This window comes from Tetrao urogallus (genome assembly GCF_951394365.1).
Source record: "Tetrao urogallus genome assembly, chromosome: 5".
In the NCBI taxonomy this organism is placed as follows: Eukaryota; Metazoa; Chordata; class Aves; order Galliformes; family Phasianidae; genus Tetrao; species Tetrao urogallus.
Genome location: NC_136818.1, coordinates 62452140 through 62477335, shown reverse-complemented (window position 1 = coordinate 62477335; position 25196 = coordinate 62452140). Strand labels below are relative to the sequence as shown.

Below are 25196 nucleotides of genomic sequence, written 5' to 3'. Positions count from 1 at the left end.
GAAGGAGCAGTGCATCATCACAACAACAGGCGTTTTGTTCCTGTTCCTGTGCTCAAGCTCCCTGTATGCTCACCTTTATGTTGATCGTGGGGGTATGACTGGGATTTCATTCCCTCCACGTGACTCTGGTGTGAGTCAAGGATCAGCACGACTTCAAGCTCCGGTCAGCCTGGTAGCTAACAAAGTGTTGGTATCGTGCCTTCTCTCTCTTTACCACTACACAAACCATACACACAGCTATGCACTCACACAGGTGTTTATTTTCCCTTTATGACCATGCACCAAAAGGTACTGCATGTATATGAAAAGATCAGTTCACTGACACTTATTAAATGAACCAGCTGCCAGTACTACCTGCGGAAGTGCTGAGTCAAAGAGCGCAGCACTACAAGGGGTGTCCTTCTAAACTAAAAGTTAAGCCAAGAAAAACAAACAAAAAAACAGCTCACAAAGGAAAAATAAAAGGTGCAGAAAAGGCAAAGCTTTGCATTAAATAGAAAAAACTGAGCAATAACTGATGGTCACAGTTCTCTCCAAGTCCAAAGCACAGAACCCCTAGGTTTTCATTAGTTCACAGAATAATTGCAGCTTGCTTCCTAAATCATCACAACCACTTCTCTGTGCAGAACAGTCATCCTTTGCAATCTCTAAAATAAGACTTATCTTAAGCACATGGATGCATTTTACAGCTGAGTGCATTTTTTTAAGCATCTTGAGAGTTGGCACCTAAAGTTCTTTCCTATGAGAGCGGTGAGGTGCTGGAACAGCTGCAGAGAGGCTGTGATGCTCCGTCCATCCCTGGAGGTGTTCAAGGCCAGGTTGGATGGGGCCCTGGGCAGCCTGGGCTGCTATGAAACGTGGAGGTTGGTGGCCCTGCATGTAGTGAGGGGGTTGGAGATTCACGATCCTTGAGATCCCTTCCAACCCTGGCCATTCTGTGATTCTAAACAATGCAGGTTTTGTTTCACAGTGAAGAAAAATTCAGCAATGGTTTCTATCAAAACATCAGTTGGGGGAAGAAAAGGAAAAAGAAAAAAAGAAACATGCACACAGTTATAAGGCCAGAATGAACAAGACCAAGTGCACAGCAAAGACTTTCTCATTGTGGTCCCAGTCCCTCAGAACAGCAGAGGATGTCTCTCCATTCAGTGCCCGCTGCCACAGCCCCTTTTTGTCTGATGGGTTCAATAACAAAGGCAAGAAAACATAAGGAATTAGACTTGTCAAGCAATCAACGTTTTCCTTAGGTCTAAAGGTTCAAGGAGTTTCCACGACTTAAGATTTAGCCTTAAAGAAGGATTTTTTTTTTTCTGGAATACTGGGAGAAAAGATCACCAACCTCCATTAGAGCACTTGGCAACTTCTCTATAGGAACTGCATAGAAGAAACACCAAGCTTTGCTTATTCTTTTAAAGCAATAAAAAGAGTTTCCCAAATCCCAAGTCCCCCAAACAAGTTGGAGGACTGCATTAAGAAGGAGTCCTGAGTACACATTCTATGCCCAAAGTAACCAAGGCGACGTTTAATAAACCACACAGATTATGGTCTCAAAAACCACCAATCCAACACAGCAGCAAGCCGTGAAGGGCATGTCAACGGAAGTACATGCACTGAGATACACATTCAAAAAGTACAAGACTAGTGCAATTACGGCCCATTCTGCATGCCATTTGGAAAGATACCCTGGACACCTCATCTCCAAGCTGATGCATTAACACCAATACACTAATAGGACCCAAAAGCATGGCACTGCTTTGCCTCGCAGCATCCTTCTGCCTCTTGGCACGACACAGTCTGCATAAGCACTCAGCACACTAATATGAGAAGTGGTCGTTTTGCTAAGGACCTGAAAGTCGCTTTTGATTTCATTTTGGGTAATAGATAAAAACAGATGGAAGTTTTATTAACTTACTTTTATTTTGAAGTTGGCAACGCTGAACAATCCTGTCATTAAGACTAAACAGAAATGACTGCTGCAATAACAAAACCAGCCTGTGATATACAAATAAAAACAAAGCAAATTCAACCTTTCATTCCACTCTGGGGCTTATACTGACACTGCATTTAAAATAAATTTAAGAATACTGTACCAAGAGCCTCTTTAGAGTAGCAGGTAAGGAAACTGCAGCACTAAGTTTTGGGTGCCATTAGATTGAACAAATGATATTTGCAAAGTTTTAAACAAAACGCATTCAGAGCAGTATAGCAGAGGTTTCTGTCTTGGCTGTATCTCTTTGTACTACATAAAAGCAAAAATACCTGATTTAGAAGTGCCATTTGTAAAGTCATTCATTTCAAACACTGCAGCTATTCTCAAAATTAAGCATAAAATTTCTTTGCCAAATACAGTATAACTTTATGAACTCTTTTGTTTGATGAAGTCATAAATTTCTTTTATCTGTGCAATCTGTACATGACTTTAATGTTAATTTTCACCTATTCCGTCACTGAGCAGAAAGCACATCCCTTCTACACAAGCATTATCCCTGGCTGCAAATCTCATAAAGCCAGCCAAATTAAGCCTGGTCAGCAGCTGGATGAAACGATTTCCAGGAATGCCTAAAATCTACTTCTGGGTTGCCCAAGTCTGCAATAATCATTCGTTCCAAGTCACAAGTGAACCCACGCCTCTGGCACAACATTCAATGTAAAATAAAGCACAAAGCACGATCACGACGAGATCAGCACATCAGTTACCAAAGGAACAACAGATGTCCCCATACACGTCCCTAAGAAAACACAAAACTTAATCCATGGATGCATTTGAGCACTAAATTCATTTTAAATGGTGGCCGTAAAATATTGAACCTGTTGGAAAAGCCCTGCAGCCCAGCGCAGCCTGTTTTGTTTTCTCCTGATGACGAGCACAACCTGAGCAGCCTGGAATGCATTTCTCCATTGAAATACTTCTCTGTGGTTTTAGCAATAAGCACTTATTATTAGGGAAAAATAAACCGTGGATACCAAGAAACATGAACTATTTGTTACAAGTGACAGGAGTTACAGAAACCACACACACAGGAGAATTCTCATTAGAGAAACGCTATCATCTTCTGCTCCAGTTCCCTGCGGTCACATTAGGGATAATTTTTACATGCACGCCTACTTTATCAATATCATTTAAAGCACAGAACTAACTCGCCTGCCTGCCTATGTTTTCAGTCCTGAACCACAGCACAAAGCCACACAGAACAGCAAACATCCAAGCAAAGTGCAAGAGCCCTGCTGAGAACAGCTCAGCTCCCTCATCCAAACACTGCCTAAATCAGACAGTGCTCATAAATTCCATACAGCTGATTTCCACTGCTCTTGTTTCAAAGAGATGCAAGAATAAATTACTAGGAAACATTTGCATATTCATCTGAACTTAAAACATCGTGTCAGGCTTCGGCTGAGCTCACACTTAAACGGCAAAAGGTTAAGGAAATAATTATCATGCACTAATTAGCAGAAAACAGGAACAAAAATCAGGAAAGCTCTCTACACGTGTAGCCATTATAAGTACACGTAAGCATCCAGTGCTGCACACCTTCAACAAATAATTCCTCAAATCAAACTGATACTTGAAAGAGCAAACAGCTCAATGTCCAAAGAGAGGCACTGCTGCAGCCCACTGCTACAAGAAAGACCGCAGTGAGATGATGACCTGGAACATCTGTCAGCACAGATCAGTGTTTTCCCTCTCCAGTTTGGACAACTGCACACCTAAAAAAGCAAGAAGGAAAGGTAGCCCCTGAATGATTGCCTCAGCTACAGCCAGCACTGATGCAAAAGAAAAGAAATAGTCTGCTCAGGTAACTAAGATTCATGTTAAACACAAATTCATACCATGCTTGGATTGATCATTCATAGCCTAGGATAAAATATTTTCTTTTAATTCATTCTTTCCTCTTGGTGTTTCAGTTGCAACATATTTGAGGATTGGGGATCTGATAAATGTTTATAGATATCTAAAGGGAGGTGGGAGGCAAATGGACGAGGCCAGGCTCTCCTCCTTGATGCTGTGTGGCAATAGGATGAGGAGTAACGGCCTAAAACTTGAACATAGGAAGTTCTGTGCTAACATGCAGAAGTACTTCTTCACGGTAAGGGTGATGGAGCACTGGAACAGACAGCCCAGACAGGCTGTGGAGTCTCCTTCTATGGAGATATTCAAGACCCATCTGGACACTGAGCTGAGCGACCTGCTCTAGAGAACTGCTTTGGCAGGGGGTTGGACTTGATGGCTTCTTGAGGTCCCTACCAACCTCTGCAGTTCTGTGATTCTGCGAGTCCACCAAGAGCTGAAGATGCCAACAAAATCTCTGTACGAGCTTTTAGCTCCTATCAGTAAAAAGAACGTAGCTGAAGACACGCAACTCAAATTTAAATTGTTTGTAATGCTTCCAAAATATTATTTTGCTATACAAACGGCCACTTATCTCCATGCTGTAAACAAGCTTTTTTTCTCCTCTAGATATTAAGCCACCAACTGCAAACACAAACACTAAGCATCAGGCAAGGAGCTCTTCTTTAACAGCAATGACAAAGGGGTAGGACCCAGCTCCCGGCAGGGCCCCTGCCCTGCCAGCACCACCAAAAGCAGTGGCAGATGGGCACAGAAACACTTCTCCTACCTCCAAGTCAAGATTTGGCTCTCAGAACAGCCCTGTGCAAGCAGCTCTCCACAAAAACCCTCTTGGTTTTGTCTCCTCAAAGCCTAAACCTGCAGCCAGATCAGCAAAGCAACCCTAAATCCTTGTATAATTCAGGCAGTTTTCTTTTCATTAAACTTTTTACTTCTCAAGGCCTTGCATGCATCAACAAAAAAAGAGGGACAGTTTAAATGCAAATTATTAAGTAACTGAAGAGCTGAGCAACAGTCAGGAACAGCTCATCAGCTTCCACAAGGACATAAATATTTGAACAGATGAAGAGTAATTCTTCCCAAGAACACAGGACTCTGGTCATTCATTCTTCCCCACGCAATGTCAGCCTGAAGGCTTCTCCCTTCACAGATACGTTGGGAAGAAATAGAAAATAACAACAAAAAAAATCAGTGTAGCCAACCCAAAGGGAAAAAGTTGTAACCATTTCATAAAAACACTGCAGTGGAAGTTCTGCTCCATGTCGATAAACTATTAAGAAGCATTAAAAGGAAAAACAGGAATATTCAAATCTGAGAATTAAGTACCTACCTCTTGTAATGTGAAGCATCTTAATTTTCTGTGTAGGTCTTTTCAACTTCTTATCTCTCCAAACAGACTTATTTCACCTACACTTACCTAGCTTTGTCAAACAATGTTAAAAAATATATAACTAATAGCCTGAAAGCGATAAAGCTGGATCTGCTGATCTGAAATCAAGAACATCCCCAGCCAACAACTCACTGCTATCTACATTAGTTTTCTGTGTGACTTCAGCACATGGAATTCCAGTTGCAACCCCACTGTCTGGCCAGCACAGCACTCATATTCCAGCTGCAGCCATGGGAGATCCCACCTCACCTCTTGGCTGCTTCAGCATCCTGCTGCATCACACCTGTCCTTCACAGCCACTCATGGCCCAGAGCTACAGACCAGAACAGCAGCCAGCACTCAGTGTGTGCATCCAGCAGGGCTATCTGACAGCCAGAAGGCAGACCTCACCCTCAGCCTTTCTGGTTGACACCCTCTGGCCACCACATTCCAAACTGATGGCCCCATCGAGCTGCCAGCTACAACACCAAGCTGCCCCTCCTGCACTGCAGCTGTCAGCACCAAGCAGAACATCCCACAAGCATTAATGCACTCTTCTGAGATGCTGTACATCTGTCTACTCTTAAAGCTCACCTTGGTGCCTCTCAGTTCCATGATGTCCTCATGATGTTCCTCACTGCTGGCACAGTACCTAGCTCTCCAGCCCAGGCTGCTGATAGCAATGCAGAACGAAGCCTATAATAGCATGCCTGCTTTCCATGGTTACTGACATCCTCCCAGAGCTCCAACATGTTTGTCCTGCAGCAGTTTGCTTTGCAGAAGCCACACTCACTCCCTTTCAAAAACACCACCCAACAAAGCAACCCCATTGTACACCTATCCTTTGTAATGGAAACACAAAGTTCTAGCAGCTGAAAGAATTGCAGCGCTTCAGTGGATACTCAAACATAATAAGAACAATCTCGCAAAGCTGCAAAAGTCAATACTAACAATTACATATTCTAAGAGCTAGGTAATTAGAGTCCCAAGGAGATGAAAGCAATGAACGAATAATAAGTGAAAAGCTGTGGAGGCTGCTGAAAGGCACCCACAAGTACTCTTCTCGATCAGCCTTGCACTGATCTGAGGCTGCCTCATCCTCCTGCATGCTTACACCATCAGCTGCAGAGTTGGTACACTCTGCCCAACCCTACAGAAACCTGGGTGTGGAGCACAGACTGCAACAGACACTGATATAGTGTGGTTTCTGTCCCCTGTGCTAGGAAATCTGCCATCCTTTCCCCCCAGGTGAACACAACGAAGTTGATTTGGGGAGCACCTTTGGATTTAATACTTTTCTTCAATGTATAACAATGTCAGAAGAATAATTTTAAAAGTCCATGTTCATTTGCATTCTGAAGCAGCCCTCACAAATGAGTCTCAGGAAATAAATCTTATATTCGATCCTCATAACCTGCAAACATCCCATCTGTAGCACACGCAGTTTGCGACTCAAACTTAGCAATTTCCATTCAAGGTAAAATGCTCTAAAAGAGAATGGAAAGGCATCTAGCTCGAATAGCATCATATCCCTATTTTGTTATCAAATGTTAGTCTGAGTTCTCACTTGCAAACCAAAATATTCCAACTCATAGGCCTTAATTCCCACTGTCTGTTTTTGCCAAGTGCTCTGCATAATATCATCAGCCTGAGACCAGCTATTAAGGACCAAGTGTTGAACCAAGTGTTTTCCCACTCCACACTTCGCAACTTCCACTTGCACAGGCACTGTGCTTTGCCACTGTTTTCTTTGCCTCCTGGATGCTATATAAAATTCTTCAAACATACAGCAACTACACACCTGAGCAGGAAAAGTCACATTATTTCCACATTCAACCTCAGTTCTTAGCTCCTTTCTGATCATCTTCTAACCGATTCAGCACAGGTGGGTCAAGAGGTGCATCCTTTTATACCTTCTGTCAGGACTCACAAGGAGAACATCAAGGTGCAGCTCATCAAACGTGTTTACTACAGTTGCTAAACTTATCCAAAGTGAAAGAAATTCACTGAAAGAATGTGAGACCAGTTTTGACACACTGACCTCGGACTGCTCTAAATTACAGGGCTGGAGGATTTGCCTATTCATGGCTCTGCAATATTAATAGCCTTTCCACTAAAGGTTGGAGACCACATTCGCAACTCCAGAAGCCAGCCAACTCTACCAGAAGTAGGCACCATATTAAAGGGAAAAGGTGAACTGGAGGCAGAGTTTGCAGTCTGACTCACTCCTGATTTGCCACACAGAAGTACGCACTGGGGCTTCAGACAATATGCTCCTGAACAGCCTAGGGTGTAAATAAGTGCATAAGGATACAATATCAGTATCTGAACAACAATGACTTAAAAACACCTTAAAGATAAGGTTATTCATTATTAACTGATTCAAATTGAAAGTGATGTATTTGCAGCAAGATAAGAAAACTTGTCTGAAACGCATTCTTCATGCAGTCACAAACACTTCGTTAGAAACACTAAGCATTAATTAAGTTAGAGGTAAAAACGTTTTTGGGCACAATTACAACAAACACTTTATAAACTGCCTAATTACAGCTGAGGACACAAAACATGGAGAGCTGCATCCCACATACCTTCACTATGACGGTCTGATCGGAGATGCTGCTCATCATCTCGTTGATGGACTTGAAGAGCTGCAGCAAAGACTCCCTGAAGTCTGCTTCTCCTTTGTTCTCATAAAGTCTGAAAAACAATTGGGTATGTCATAAACAAAAAATGGAAATGCGTGGAAATCTGTTCCAGGGACTGAAAAGTCCCCACATCCCTTCATTTTCATTTACTTGAATTCTCAAATGTTTACACATCATTACACTGCACAAGAGATTTCCTTCACAGGAAGCTAAAGCAGCAGCAACCAGACTGGGCCAGCAGCAGCAGCACATTATTTGTGCCTCCAAATCACTGTGAACCCCTGCATGGCAACCCAATTCCACACGCACAGGCAGCAGTTGGGCTGCACTCTCCCTTGCCACACCAGGACTAGCAGATGCTTGTGAGGACCAATGCCAAGAAGCTCTGTGATGTGGAAGCCAGGAAGCATCCCAAAAACTTGCCAGCAATCATTAAAATCTACCAGTGGCCCAAGGTAAGCGACCTTAAACTCCATGAAGGAACGGAAAACGCATCAACCCTTCCTTTCCTCAACACTTGTCCATGAGAAGAGAGGACTAAATTTAAAATCTATTTCGCTGCTGATTTCTGGATAGCTGACACAAAACTAGTCCTGTTTCCCACACAGTAAATACGGCTGCCTCAGAGGAATGACTAAAAGTTTGCAAGGTGCCTTCAGACAGGATTTCCAGCGCTGATCAGAGCCCACAGCAACCCCTCTGCAGAACTGAGCTGAAGAACCTCATCCTCTGGTGAACTCTGGTTCAGTACAGCATTGGAACATGTATTTTTGGAACTCCTTGGAGTGTTCCCTCCCTGCTCACTCCATGTATGCCCATGCACCTCTGCTTGCCTCCAATACCATCAGCCGCCAGCTCCTGAAGCTGCCTGCAGTCACACGAGCTCTGTCCCTGAGCTCATTTTGCACCAAGACTCACTAGAGCAGCATTCACCAACACCTCCCCTTCCCTTTGTTTCCTTGTTTAATTCTGTAAAACCCAGCAAGAAAGGAGCCCTGGGCATGGTGTGCAGCTCAGAAGGAGCACCACAGCCAGGCACTTTCTCTGTTCAGTCTGAAGATGATTTCTTCACTCTTGAAGGTAAGCAAGCTGTACTAAGAGTTCATTATGAACTTCTCCTATTAGAAAAGGAGGAGTGGCATATCTTTTTAAAATACACATGGAAATTGAGGTGTTCTTGCTGCTTTGCCCTGAAACTAATGCGTATCATTTTTAATACTGTGTTCATAAGCCTTTGGGAGCCACAGGCACTATTAAATGCTATGTAACAAACGCACAGGAAATACAAATACTACAGAAAAATTATTAAGTTGTGCTATTTTCTTGTGCAAGCTTTTATTCCCCTTTCAGGTTAAAACTGGGGGCTATGCAGGACAAATTACATGTTAATCCCAGTTTCAATTATGCATTCCAGTGTCCCCCTGAACACATTAGAGAGGTGTAGCACATACTAATATAAGGAGTAACCAAACTTGACAGTCCAATAAATCAAACCGCTTCAGACAAAAAGCTTTGCATTTCAGAATGGAAAGCATAATAAAAACAAACAAGTCAGAGTCTCAAATATGTTTCTATTGCCAGCTATTTAACATACCTCTCCTTAATACACCTGGTAACACACAGAAGCACAGCAGCTATGAGAAGAACAGTATGACAGCACGGCAGCACTTCCACCACTGCCTTCAAAGTTTAAAGACTTTTCTACACTGAATATTACCACTGGAATCAGTATTGAGTAACTCAAATCATGATTTTTCTGAAGATTACCCAATCTTTTGCCCTTACAGCATTGATATACAGCACACCAGGACTTGCCATGCTTTAGTTAGATGAACCAAGCTTGTACACATTACTCAGCCCTGAAGCTTGTCTGATACTACATTCCCCAAATGCTATTTATATTGTCTATCATATTACTAAAAGTTAAAAATACGCTTTTTCCAATAAAAGATCCTGCTTCCTTGCTGAAATTTCTCAATTAAATCCTACACTTCAACATTATCATCATTTCAATTGCACATCTCAGGCAGGATTTCAGTCCTACAGCAGAACAAACTGCGGTGTCATTCAGCATTCAGAAGCTTTTCCAATTAATCCCCAGTCACTGAGAATTACAGCTCCGCAATGCTGAAGCACTCTGAATTACTACTTAGCATGAGAAAACCCAACGGCCACTACTGAAGGGTCATGCTGCCTCTAAATCCAATCTCCAGCAAGATTTATTTTTTTTCCCCCATTTTAAAATGATTTGTAGGTCCTGCAACAGTATAAATGACATTCAGTATTTTAATGGATATCACAGCAAGAATCCTAAATGAGTCAATTGCACTTCTGTCATTCGCAGACAGGTTGATGGAGCCGGTGACTTCACAGCTCTACATAAATCCCTTGCAACAAGTTTGTTTCAGTCCTTTCACTCTTTCTCACAGACTGCGTCTTAATTAAGATGAACACAACGAATTGCTAGTAGCACTTTTCATATTTTGGGTAGAAAACAGAACACTGATGTCAAAATTAACTTAAAATAATTATTTGGAACTTGACTTCATGGACAGACAGCACCACTGAGCAGTGGTGCATGTCAGTGCTTGTGAGGGAATCCAAGTGATCCTTTCTGGACAATCCCACCCGTTGGAAGGCCAGGGATTTCCCACAACCACCACACTTACTGATTGAACAGTATCCTGGAGCGGACTATGAACTTGAAGATGTACTCCAAAGCTTTCATGGCTTTGAAGAGTTGGTCAGTGATACCACATTTCTCAGCGTTATCCACGTACGTTTTTAAAACTTTAGTCAGCTTGCTGTTTGAAAACAGAAATACAGAGACGTTATAAGCATGTTCACAGCAAAGAATTTCAATGCTGAGAGACTGAAAGAAAAATTGTGTTTCACGTAGAGCCCCCCACGGCACAAAATTAATTATGCAACTAATAAATAGACATTATGAACTTGCTTGTGCTGATTAAGCAGCTGCAACCTGTTCTTGGGTGAAAACACAGACTGCGTCACTCAATACACGAGCAATTGAGAATGTCTTGATAAGATTCCTGTTACTCTGGATACTCAAGGATGCTCCAGTTAATAGGCCAATACAAGGGCACAACTACCACTAATACTAAAATAAAATAAAATAAACACACATACTTTGTTAAAATTGAAGCACTCAAAATGGGAGTGTCTTGCTTCATTAAGGTCTTCCTTCATGTAGCTTTGCCTGCTGATTTTGGCCTAGAATTTGTGAAATGTATTGCTTAAAAATTCATAAGACAGCAGCTAAGAATGTGGAATAATGGAATTTCCAAGTGTGTCAAATTTGGAAGTAACAGAATTTTAAAAATAGCACCATACTGACTACCTCATTTTGAATGAATATAAACCACTTACATAAATGCAACTACAAGCAATTCTGTATTAAAATATCCTAGCTACAGCGCATGCTTCAACGTGCACATTAAAAATAAGTACAACCATTGAATCACAGAATGGCCTGGGTTGAAAAGGACCATAATGACCATCTAGTTTCAATGCCCTGCAATGGGGCAGGGTTGCCGACCACCAGACCAGGCTGCCCACAGCCACTACACACAAACACTACATACCACTACAGACAATGCTGTAGAGATAGACATCTTGATACACATGCATTTCTTTTAATAGGAATTAACCATTAGAGAATTTCAGTAGCCACCTGGATATTCTTCACGCAACCTCTCGTAACATAGCCTGGTGCAATAAAAACAGAGAGGCAGCAGGGATCTGTCACAAATCAAGCCAACATTGTTAGGTCTTCCCAACATCCAAAACTGAAACCTGCTTCTACATCTCTCCATTTAAAGGAGGGATAGATGCTTTCCCTGCCCTACCAGCAGAAAGGCCGTCTCCAGCTCCCGCAACAAAGGCAGGTGCTGCAGGAGGCTCCATCCTTTGCGTGCATCCACCAAGGCAGCAGAAGTGGCAGCAGCTCAGCACAGTGAATGGAACATCAAAGCTGCGACTAAAGGCATAACTTCTTCACTATTTTAAATCAATACTCCTCAAACCTTTTCTGCTCACGTAACAGAGACTGTAAAACAGCAAAGCATACAGCAGGTTTGCTCGGCTGAATTTTTTTCCTCCTAACACCAAGAAGATATCCATTATGTATTTTTCTCCTACAAAAACAGTCTGAAGCAGCAACAGTGGACCTAACGGCCAAGAAATACCTAAGACAGCAAAACGTAATGGATCTTTGTTTCCTCTTCACTACTTCCTCCCCAGAATGACAGTAATACAGATTATATAGGAGATGATGCCAATTTAATCCACCAAACAACACATACTTGAAGAATCTTAAACAGATACTATTTCCTTTTCAAGCGTGACTGAGAAATGATTACAAATATTTTCCTTACAAAACAGCTTCTGAAATAGTCAATTGTCCCCTCTTTCAATACAACAAAGTCGAGACTTTCTCCTTGCAAATACTTTATTGCTGCTGTTTTACAAGGGGAAGACATAATATATTCAGTCTTCCACACATCACATTCTATGGGCAAATTCCTAATTAAACAAATAACTAAATAATATCATCTGGCAAAAAAAAAAAATGTGCAAGTTATATCACATCCCCAATTCAAAGAAGAAGTTTTGAAGACTTACGTGTAGGCTAATGTAGCACTGAAATGCTTCTTAATGTATGTTTCCAGGACAGGATTAAAATGTTGAAATTTTCTGTCAGCAATCAGTCCAATGATAAAAACCTGAACAATGAGAATAATTATTGCAGTGCACACAAAATTAATCCCAGACATTCGACCACTATTTCAGACCACTGTAGTAACATTAAAAACCAAGAAAGGCTTTGACTTTTGATTATCCTCCCCATATACAAATACTTTTCCTTCCTGTGAGCGTTCCCTGCTCCAAACAAAGCTTTCTGACCCAGCCCTAACTTCTGCTGCTCATCCAACTCCAACACCTGGATCCTCTCTGGGAAGACAACACGATGCCATGGCGCCATGCCTTGCATTCATACCCAACTGAAATTTCAAAGACAACAAAAAGTTTCCATGCATTTTTAACCAAAAATACTAACTAGTTCAAAGCTAATAATGACTGCATCAATAGAAAACTGCATGCTAATATTCACATCACAATCACTTTTTTATTCATAATTACAGTACCTGCATTTTAGTCTATGCAGGATACAAACTTACCAAAGCATCAAACACCAACGTGTCAAATGTCTCACTCTCTGAGTTCTCCATCATTATGTTAAAAAGTGCATCCAGAGTGTCTTGGAGGAACTATGAACAAATACAGAAGCCACCATATTTAAGAGGAAAAATAAAAATCAGGTTTCACATAGCTTTCATTTATGCAAGATGTTTTTGAAAGTTAGCTGAGAAAGGGAAAATTTAACATTGTTTTTCTGCAAATTCTTTTAGTTCATTATGTAAATCCATATCACTCAAAAATAGGGAAAAAAATCATATTTGGTACTTGAAGAAAACATTTAATCGATTCACAGTAGACGAACAAAATGTATTCCAAAACTCAGTACCAACATACAGCCAACAGGGTCATGCATTTTCTGAAGACTGATATTTCACAGCACAAACCAGACAAGCAACTCAGGCTCATGCCAAACCAGTCACCCTGAGCAGTTTGAGCTGAGCAGTATGAGAAGTGCACAGCGTATGGCTTTTCACAGCTGCACAATTCCAAATGACAGCATACATGCAGGCGTGGGACACAGAGCACACAACCTCCTGCCCCAGCCCAAAACCTACAGGTCTATCCCTGTACACAGGAAGTCTTCACTAGCCAGCTGGCTGGACACCCTGATCTGTGCAACACGAAAGTAAAAGCAGATTAGTGTCAGGGGATACAAGTTGAACAGTGATAAAAGCTGTTTTACACGTATTTAATTACAGCACTGCATCCCACTGACAGCAAGCACCACGTTGGTAAGCCAGAGATAAATACAACCAGGTGTATCAGCACAGGTTTCTGCATCTGCTCATCCTCTCCCATCAGACGACAAAAGCAACATGGGGTTCTCCAAGGTAGAATTCTCCAGCCCAACATTTGTTTTGGTTGAGAGAGAAGACGCTTAACCTAACTAAGACTGTTCTTGCAAATTTGTCTCAAAGAAAAACGTTTGTTTGTTTTTTTAATCTGGTAGACAAAGTACAGCAGGGGAGGAAAACATAAGCAAACACTGTGCAACTGCTGCCTGAGATTATAACCCCAAGCAGATACTACATGCCTTGTGAGAGCAATGGAAAAGCACCTCAACTCCCACCATCCTCCCTTCGGGGCTTCTGTGTGTGCAAGGAGTTTCCTGGTCCACAAGTGATTCACTTGGACTACCTGCTGAATCCAGAGGTAAGTCTCAGGATCTAATGTCAACCTAGAAGCTTGCTACATACAAATGAATATCCAAAATATCAGCGTTTAAGCACCAGCAGCTCAAGGAGAAACTACAGCATTGTTAGAAGAAGTTTGCCTTGGTTTTAAGAGCACTGTCAGGCCCAAAGCACTGCCTGCTTGGGTCTTAAGTCTCCAAAACAAAGGACGGTCAGAAGCCTGAGCCACAACCGGGCAATCCTTGTTTTCACACTGAGGCATCCTACATGGCACGGCATTGGTACAAGTTTTACATCCCTGTACAAGGACTTCACATAGCAGCACGAGGGATGCAGAATCAGTGCTGCTGCTATCAACAAGAAAACAATTTTCAGGCAGGGAGACAGCCTACACAAAGACTTTTTGAACCTAACTGTAACAAATACAGCAAATAACTGGTCTACAAAATAATGAAAAAGGTGTAAAGAGCAGCAGAAAGCACTCGCTCTTCCGTCCTACGTCTAAATCAAGTTGTGCCCCAATTCCCACATACAAGAAAGGCATGACTAAGGCTTCGTACAATTCCTGCAGCAGTACAGGGAGATGGAGTGCCAGAAAACTAACGTTGCTGTTACTGGAACCTCATTTGCACAGCGTTCTGATGCTTCCAAAATCACCAGTCTCCATCAGGCACTGATCTGTTGCGCGCTCGCTGACGTCGTTTGGAGAAGAATGAAAATTACAAATGACAGCACTGTGACAACACTCAGAACCAAGTGCCAGGGTCAAGTTTTGAGCCGTCCAATGATCCGTAATGAAACAGCAGTAAGGAAAACCTTCCCAAAAAAACAGATCAGATCTGAGATCCTATTCTCACCATGCTCGATATAGAACAATATCAGCAGCCTCCCATATTTTAATGTCACTTTAAGACACGCATTCTTCAATATTTCTATTAAAAGCATTAAAATCCAAATGAAGCTAAAACACTCCAGGCCTTTAAGGGTCATCTGTCCCAGTACAGTACATCTTCTGACACTTTATTATATTCATTTTAGTAGAACACATTCAATAAACTCTCAGCCTACTCTTTTCCATAAATAAACCTGTCTTTATGTAGCTCTGTGCAATCACTCAGTGGCCTTGGCAAATGTAAATATCTTGGCTCAGCTCAGTATTTTCAGGGAAAGAACTTCACATCCATCTATTAAAAATATATAAATAACACAATGTGATGATTCTAAGATCTTGCAAAGAAAAACAACCTTTGCCTTACTGTGTCATACTACATAAGTAAAAGTCACAGGAGTAACTAGAGAATGCCATCAAAAATTTCTTCATTAATATAAATTTGCAGGTTACGTCCGTTTTTACCAGCACTTAACATCTGAAATGTTCTTAGAGGGAAAGAAGATTGGCATCCTGAAGGCTAAGAGACACCCCGCTATGATTTAATGTGCACATACATGTGGTAGGGTTAGGGAAAGAAAAAAAGATAAAACCACCAAATGAACATTTGTGAAATTAAATTGTTACCTTAACAACTTCACCACCATCAACTTTCATCAACTGCTTCAAATTCTGCTGCAGCAGGTTCGTATTAGATCTCCATTTCAGAAGTCCCAAGAGATCAACTAGAGATTTAAAAATAATAATTATTATTATTGTCATTTTTATGTCATATATCATTATGTCATGACAATTATTATGTCATGTGGGATATTTACATTCACACACACTGTAACTGTGTTCAGAACAAACAGGTTTATTGCCACAGGTCAGCCATTTTCACTGGACAATAACACGTGTCCAACATACCTCTGACACTGCAGAAATCTAGTAGAGTATCTTTGTCCTGAAATAATTGTGAAAGGCTTTAAATAAAAGCAGACTGATTTTGAAATGTCAGTGAAATCTGGGCCAAGGAAGCCCGATCCCTCATTTCTCATTTGCTGTATACAACAGTTGTGTGTTTAAAAAAAGATGCCAACATATAATTAGTCATCCACCAACACAGCGATATCCACGGGGCTGTGATTCTTCCAGTGTGAACATTTCTAACTTCTCTGCTCTCTCTAAATACCATGAAAGCAAAATATGACAGCACAAGCCAAACAGTAGCAAACTAAGTTAATTCAGGGGGAAAGCTGTCTGCTTAGTAACTCATAACATCCAAACTAGTCGGCTGCTCTCCAGTGATGGGCTGCGGCACGGCTTGGACCATGGGAAGAATCGACTGCAAGCAGTCTGGTCCTCAAATTCTACATCCCACTGTTAAGATGGTGTCAGTCCATCTTTTGCTGATAACCAGAAAACACAGCAGGCGTGCTCTCTTTTACTAGTTCTGAAGAACCACAGCACCATTTTTCAGTGAGAAAACTTAATCATGTTCCATCTACAAACAGCATGCCGTTAACAACCACACTGCAGCACCAGTAAGCTGTACCCACTTCTGCTTTTTTTGTTTTCTTTAAGATGCAACATGGAGCTGCAAACAAATCCAGAAGTCCAAGCTCACCACGCCTTCACCAAACTTAAATTGGGAAAAACTTCCTGCCAGTTACATTAAGTCAGTTTTCAGCACACAACAAGCTGTCTGTAAGTCATCCTTGGTAGGAGAGCCCAAAGAGAAAACTACGCGATTTTAATGATTGCCTTGTTTAGTGACTGAATTAGAAATGCATACTACTAAATAACAAAAAACGTGGCTAACATTGTGTGACTTCTGTCGGGGTAATTCTTAAAACAAAAAACAGCATCCCCAAACCAATCTCCCCCATGCTTTATTCAACCCCTCAAAGCACCCAACAGAACATTTGCAAAGACATCCATCTGTAGAGTCAAATGTGCAAATAACACAGAGACCAGAGCAGCTGATAGATGTTCCCCAAATCTTTCACTCTATTAGTACGGTTGGGGTAGTAAGGGTAGTGGGTGGACTCAATGATCTTTAAAGGTCTTTTTCAACCTGAGCGATTCAATGATTTTATGGAAGGAATAAAAATGTCTCCAGTGCAGTTTTGGTTGGAGTAACTTCCCCTCTTAGCAGACTAAAACAAGCCTTCTCTGCCTTTGGGGAGCATTCAAAGCTGAACTGATGTAGTACAACAGCCACAGTCCTCCATTTTTATTATTTTTAATTTATTCTATGGGAAGTCTATAGGTCAAAACCAAAGTCTCAAAAACTCAACATCAACAGAGAAAGTGCTTCTGAAAGAAAGTTGGAGATACCTCTACGAGTTAACCAAAGCACTTCATGAATACATTTATATCAGGTTTCTAACACTGAATTGGGTTTCAGTCGGACTTCTAAAAAGGCACCAGCTTGACAAAAATGAGCTGGACAAAAGCCAGCCCACATGTTTGCAATGGAGTTGTGCAGTGCCCCAAGAAAACAAACCCATGTGCACTTTCAGTGTGATGGCATAGCAAATGCATAATGAATATACATGTGTGAACTGAAAATGTCAGCGTGGTCCAACAATGAGAAAGAGAAAAATAAGTTACAGTGTACAGAAAGAATGCGCCTTCACTCTGTGACTGCAAGCATTCGCCCCAGCAAAGCACCAGTCAACCACTTCATCCTACTCTCTCAGTAAGCAGAGGCATAAAACAATACAGTTTAAGTAGAACAGGGTAAGAATGTGAATTATCCTGTGTTTATCCTGTAGAAAATAGTAATTGCTATGGGTTCTCTAGATCAAGTGAAATTTATCAGGAAACATCAGAGAAAGAAGGCTGAGGGCTTTTGATTGCAAAGGGTTATAATAAGTATCTAGCCTGCCTGTAGCCAGTAACAACTTTCACAGCTTAACACATTTGATGCTGTAAGTTAAACACAAAGATCATCTTTTACATCTTAATTAACAACAGGCAACACATGGTCCAGTTTTCTGATTATATTCTTCCCTTGACTCATATGCACGCAGATGTTTCCCTTCGCCGATGCACCAACAACGCATCAAGTGACAATGGTGATGTAAGGCATCACCTGAAAACACCTTGATAGCTCAAGGATCTCTCACTGCCTTACATCCCAGATTTTTAATAGAGATGATCCATTTTATTACATCAAAATGAGTTTGATATTTATGCCCAAGTCTTTCTTCAGCCGACAAAGGACATATCTGTTAGCGTAGCATGTTGAGAGCAGAATAAAAGTAGAGGTACAAGGCAGCTGAATCCTGCATGTCTGGGAAGGACCTTATCTTCTTCCTCAGATGGCAAAGGAGCACAGTGTGGTCAAGAGGCAAAGCCATGACAAGCAGCATCTTCCAATGCCTCCAACAGTTCATTCACCTCTGAGGCAGCTGTGGCTTTGCTTGGCATTGCCTTTTATTATTATTATTTTAAACAGTCCTTCTCAGGACTTCTTACGCTCCTCTTCTTCCTAAAAATTAAACTCAAAAATCTAAGGAAAACTTTGTTTCTACCAATGTATTTTGCTACTACTGCTAGTTGCAAAAAGCAATATTAGCACTTTGCAGTTCATAAAGAATGGAAATCCTATGAGTGTTGGAGATGCTATACACAGCCTGCAACATCAGCCACAATGCAGAAAGAACCACATGATTTATTAGCACAACTTCACAGTTATTGAAAATGAGATTTAAAGCCTATTCTAGGAAAGCGGAGAAAAATATCAGAGATGACCAAAAGGAGAAAATTATTTTGGTTTTGGTAGGTGAGAATAATTGTTCATTTTTATTTATTGCTAATTAAGGAAGCAGTATTATCTCACAGTTCCACAGAAGTTAATATCAGCTTAAGAAACTATATTCTGAAGGGCACAACCAATTTCTAGGTGAAGAATTTTAGAAGTTGTTGTGTTTCCTTGAATTTAAGGACCAAAGAATTAATCATCTCTTTAAAAATCCGGAATGTAAGGCAGTGAGAGATCCTTGAGCTATCAAGGTGTTTTCAGGTGATGCCTTACATTACCATTGTCACTTGATGTGTTGTTGATGCATCAGTGAAGGGAAACCTTTGCATTCTTGTCTAAGAATGCACGGTGATCTTCTTTAATATTGTAATACTTCGAAGAAGTGGCTCTGGCAACTTTAAGGAAGTTGCACAGACAACATTATTACCTGTATTAAGTAGAAATCAAAGCTGGAGGCATATTATATGTAAATGAAGCATGGAAAAATGCCAAGTCCTGATTTGAGTAACTTTAATAGGAGTCGTTCTTTGAAAGCAGTCAACATATTGACCACTAGGAAATATTTCCAAATACTACTAACGTCTAGAAAAGACTGAGAAAGCAAACAAGCAAAACGACTCCAACATTATCAATCACAAACCAAAAGTACTTCCATTTCACACGGTGGTTTCTGTATTCTACAAAATCCCCAAATCACTGTGTTACTGCTGAGCTATGATCCTGTATTCGCGATGAAATTCCAAAAGTCATTTCTGCATTTTTTGCTAAGCATCCTCTTAGGCTATAAGACTGCCAGACTGCAGCAAGTCTGATGTGCTCTGAATATAAAACACTTAGGATGTGCTTGGAGAGAGATGTCCCTGGAAAAGACCGCAACAGAACTGTGAGTTGAGTAGGAAATTGCACAGTAGTAACTTTCCCCCTGGACAGAGGGGAGACCAAAGAATTAATTAACGTGACAACTCCAAGCACAGCTCCCCCATCCCCACCTCCTCATCCCCAGCCTCAGCTCCTGGTGACTCAGGGAGGAAGGATGCCACTGCCCTGCATGACTCACTCCCAGTGACCCACCCACACTCCCAGCCCACCATCGCTGCGAGGAGAAGCCATGGCAACCAAGCACAAAAACTAAAAGAGAAGGCACAGTCTGGAAGTGTGAAATATTTGCTACGGTGACTGCCACCAGCCCTGGGTGCTGCAGCCTCTGGATGTGGCCAGGCAGCTGACAGGTATGCATGAAAAATGTATATAAGCTGGTTTTGAAAAGAGCAAAATGCACCAACTCCATTCCTGGCTTTCCATGAGAATATGTCAATGGCAGAGCGGCCTCCACACAACACATCCTCACGTACACAACTGTCTAAAGAATGACACAGCTCTCCTTAGGTACAACATACAGGAAATACTGGATACTGCACCTTGGAAACAATACAAAATGATTATTGTGGAGCGCAGACATGATGTTATCTCCCCCTGAAAACAAACTCACCCTCTCTTTTAGTGCTATTATTCATATCCTTGCAGCAGTGAAATGTCACAGGGCCTGTCTTCACTGTATTTCAGTATAAAAGTCTCAACTACGTAGCAAACAGAGGCAACCCTGGGTTAAAGGGATGCAGATATATCCTGTTTACTTGCAGACATACTCCCCTAAAGTAAAACTAAGCACATGGAGAGAGCGTAGCTGAGATACTAAACTGTGAGTAGATACTTTCAGAGAACCTTGGCAACTTAATCCAACATAGTGTGTCAAGCCATCCACCATCCCACTCAGAGGAAGGGAGACTGAGAAGACTGCATACAGATCAGTGCATACAGCTCCACTCAAGCTGCAAGACAGGAACTCCAGCACTTCTATGAACTCACCATTCTGGGTAAGCTTTGTAGAACAGACCAGAGTAGAAATCTGGAAAGAGTCTTTGCTGATGGTGCAGCTACCAAGGTTCTGCATGCTCTTCCCCGTTGCAGAGTGTCCCTTTTCCTCCAGCTCTATTTTAGTGGAAGGCAGACTTAAATATGTGGAGGCATCCTCAAGCTTCTTTGCTTCTGCCTGCAGCAGAGTTTCACATGCAACATGAAAAACAATTTAAAAAAAAAAAAACGAGCAAAAAATCCTCATAATAGTAAAATTTTATTATTTACCCTGGAATTTCTTAAGAGTTGGCTCCACAATTGGAGTTATCCAATGAGTCGTTAACAATTGCACTAACCCATCTACAGCCTGGAGCCAAGATCTGATATTTAAAGGGCTAGACAAGTAGCTTTCCCCTCAGCCATGAAAATCCATATAAATAAAATTCAATTACAAGCCTAAGAAATTCAACAATTAAACCATCCCTGAGAAAACAGATCCCAGGTTTAACCATCAATCTGCCATACTGGCAAGCTGCACAGTACTTGCTAATTAGTTTCTTGATCTACTATAATATTCCACAACAAGCATCTTGTTGTGTGCATCACTGTACATCACAAAGCAGTGCTCATAGTTGGCCACCAACTACGGGAAGAGTATCTCAAAATTCTATACCTTATAAACTATAAGGTCATGTTCTCCATCTCTCAGCGTTGTTCCATCGTATCTCATGAGCTTCACAAATGCTAGGGCAAATATTTTTTCTGATTTATCTTTGGCTGTTAAAAAGAAGAATCATATATAACTAAGTATTCAACATTAGCAGTGACACTTCATCTAAGGTGTTAAAAAAAAAATAAAAATAAAAATGGACAACCTGTATGCAAGTGATATCCTTAGAATGGCTCTCATTGCAGAAAAAAAAAAGTAAAAAAAAACCCTAAAACATGGTCTTATATGTGTAACATAGAACCAAAAACAGGAACAAAAAAAAAATGCATCGGTGTCTGGCCATGCTGACCCACTGTACAACCAATACAGACTAGCTAATGCATTCAAGTATGCTCTCATCATTCAACACGTGGTATCAAAAAATAACAAGGCATCCATGGTTAACAGAAATTGCAAAGTAAATTACGAAATAAAACCAGAAGGAAAGTGCAATCAACTTGAGAACTTGAGGTGGGTCAATGAGCCTATGAAGAAGCACTGGGGCCCTAAATCACAGACTGCAATTAATATTTAAACTGGGGCTAACCTAACTGTTCGTACCATCACATATATATACATATATTTGTTTTTTTACTCTAGTAGTCTGCAGTTCACAATCACAATTTTGACACCAATGACTCTAATTATCTGCATACAGAGTTTTCATTAGTAGGCACTAGTCTCAAAACAAAGAGAATCTCTTATTAATGGCCATTCTACAAAACATTCTGCTTTAACTAAATAACTGTTATGGGGTAATGAATTCCACACTACACAGATGAGCATATATAAGAAGTACTGCATATCCTAAAACGCATCCAATGGACACCACCCAGATTAACACTTTGGACAACACATGTATTCTGCAGCAAAAAAAAATTGCTGCCAACATGAAAAGGTATTCTTATCCATTGAGACAGCCATTGCCATTATTGGGCAATAATGAATGTTATCATAATCAAGATGAACCCCCACATTTTACTAGAGAGCAACTGCTGACAATTGGAAGATTGTCAGGATTGGCTGAGTGCTCAGCCTACCAAAGCATCTGAGCTGCCAACAACATTACCCAAAAGCTGAGGAGAACCACAAGCCCTCAAGAATCACTTATTTCAAAACAACCACAAGTCAGCTTGAGAACCAGAAACGGAAACCAAGTTTCCTAATAGCTTCTACTACTGATCCTAAGCCTGCTGTAACTTCCCTTTCACGTTCTTATTTCATATGTGGGACACTACTAAACACTGAAGTATCTTCACTACCACCTACCTCTAAGACGAGCAACACCACAACCTTCTTGGTTCCTAACTGAAAGCTTTACTCATTAGCCCTTATACCTGGTTTGGAGAAATGACTGGGCAGGAAAAGAAAAAGGCAATGTCAAAGGTAAGAGCTAGAAGTCACAAAGAAAAAAGAAGTTGAAAAGCAAACATAAAATAAGCTTATCCCCGCAGCAAAGCCAATTGTAACAGTCAATTACAGATTAGAAATTTTATGCCTGTTTCAGCAGATTTCGGCACCAGACACTGACAAGAATCATAATGAAAAGGCCAAATTACTCACAGTCCTGTGACGATCTGTGTCGGAATGTGAACCTCAAATGACTCCGGTTCACATCTTCAATAGGGATTGCGACCTTCACGTTTTGTGAGAGAGGATGGAGAAAGGAAACAGTCAGGGCAGTATCTTTAAACATACTTACTGCTACTCAATCTCATCTAGACATTTTCAACGCTAGTTTTGGCTCTTTACAAAACATTAAGGTTAAGGACAAGCTTCAGTTGCTACCAAAGACCAAAGGTCACAGACTCCCCAGGAAAATCAACAATTCTTGCACTAAGAAAATAAAAAAAAGGAAAATGAAGTGAGGCTGTTAAGCCACCCAGCAAGGCATGGAGATATTAAGGATGACAGGGCCACAACGGTCAAAACCTCAAAGCATTCCCTATCAACCCCCCCAGCTCAGGAATGAGCCCACCTTGACTAGGACTAGCAAAGATGAACTTTTTAAGGTATTTATTACCTATGCACCACTTGTACTGCACAAACTATTAATTCATCCCTCATCCCCATGTAACCAACATGCAGAGATGTAACTACTATTCTCCCCTGATATTTTTGCTAGAGTTGCTGTATTTCCTGTCACACACACCAGCAAGCTCTATGCTGTCTACTGCTCCCTACTGCATCAGAGGTTCTGAGACTCCCAAGCAGCCACTTTCTGCTGCCACATGCAATGAGAGCTCCTTTACTTGAAGCTATGGTGTGGAGAGATGCTGAGAGCCTCTTCTTTGATATGCATCTACTGTTCCCACTGACTACAGAATATTTCATTAAGCTAACACTGGCCTCCTACATAAAAATCGGCATTTAAACTAAAATGTTATTACCAAGCAGCTTCAGCAAGCTTGCAGCACAATCAGCCAAGTCCCAAAGCAACGATGAGTTCAACAGTATAGCAATTATGTTTTAATCTCAATATTCTGCTTTTCTAGGTCAGTTTCATAAAAAGAGTACAAACCATTCCTAAACAGATGGTGCAGTGCCCTCATAACAGCCATCTTGACCAAAAGGATGAAATAATTTTTTTTTATGCAGTGGAAATCTAATCTATTTTCCAGCCATCTCTGAAATACCTCCCTTTTTTCTACTGAGGATGGACTACAAGTATTCATTTTCCTACATTCACTCCTCAAGACTTTCCACTGAAATCTTTATCAGCTTCATATGAACACACATGGATGAAATTGTTGTAATGTGTTTGTACCTTCACAGTCTCAAACCAGCGAGGCTGCTTTACTTGGTAATATATTACTGATTTGTACTCTGAGATGGCTTCATCGCCAGCACCAGGAAAAATAACACTCTAGAAAACACAAGCAGAAGAGAAAAATGTTTATGTCCATCTTAATCTCTACTTTTCAATTCAACGAATAAAAAAAATAAATTAGTAAGTAGGTCAAAATATGACAGAAAACATGCACTGATAAGGGAATCATGAGGAGAAAAATTTGTTGTAAACAAAAATAGGGAGTAAAGATGAAAATATCTAAAAAGATGTTGAAGAGATTAAACACAGATATAAAAAAAATAAGACACTAAATGATACCTCTAATCTTTTCCCATCCTCATCATAAACAGACACCGTAACTTCTACATTTTTTGCTGTTGTTTTACTGCCTTTGTCAAAATCTCCTTGAACCAACGTTACGTAGATATCATTCCGAACATCACCTGCAAGAAAAGCAGCACAAAGTTTGGAGCAATTTTCACAGTGAATGGTTTGATTTGTGAAATGAGCAACACCCGGACTCAATGACCAACATCACCACTAACACACACACAGCAAAATGTCTGAAAGCCACCATATTTTGAACACTGAAAACCAGCAGTGCTGAAAGCAGCTATGGTTAGCTAAAATTGGTTTAAGATTTGTAAAACTTGAACTACCAATGAAGCTAAGAAATAAACAGAACAAACAACCACATAATTATTGCTGGACTGAAAGAATACATCCTCGTCATTAAGATTATGTACCATGTCATTCCAGAAACACCTCAGGTATCTGGCTGGCTCTATCCTTTATTTTCATTATTAATTTGAAAGGTTGCACCTCAATTCCATCAACTTACACACGTATTTTATATGACAGCCTATGGAGGTCTGCTATAACATTTCACTGGGAGATGCTCTGATGTTTTGCTGCTGAGGGTTTCAGGGGAGGACTACATTTAGCTTCACGTCTCAAAATGCTCTTCAGCCTCACTCCCATTAAA

At 40.9% G+C, this 25196-nt stretch overlaps 1 protein-coding gene across 11 annotated transcripts in view; it reads right to left on the bottom strand.

The window, feature by feature from the left end:
- DOCK1 (dedicator of cytokinesis 1) overlaps window positions 1-25196 on the bottom strand; it is a gene marked incomplete at both ends in the record, with an annotated part of 271662 nt that overhangs the window by 203100 nt on the left and 43366 nt on the right. For 9 of the 11 annotated variants that reach the window (XM_079535574.1, XM_079535578.1, XM_079535579.1 and 6 more), the window contains 10 exons: window positions 7805-7913; window positions 10531-10665; window positions 12503-12603; window positions 13060-13149; window positions 15731-15828; window positions 20724-20907; window positions 21385-21488; window positions 22984-23056; window positions 24188-24286; window positions 24530-24654. In XM_079535574.1, coding sequence (XP_079391700.1) covers window positions 7805-7913; window positions 10531-10665; window positions 12503-12603; window positions 13060-13149; window positions 15731-15828; window positions 20724-20907; window positions 21385-21488; window positions 22984-23056; window positions 24188-24286; window positions 24530-24654 — 1118 coding nt within the window. The remainder of the gene's footprint in view (window positions 1-7804; window positions 7914-10530; window positions 10666-12502; window positions 12604-13059; window positions 13150-15730; window positions 15829-20723; window positions 20908-21384; window positions 21489-22983; window positions 23057-24187; window positions 24287-24529; window positions 24655-25196) is intronic. The other 2 variants (XM_079535581.1, XM_079535575.1) reach the window with 2 other exon arrangements.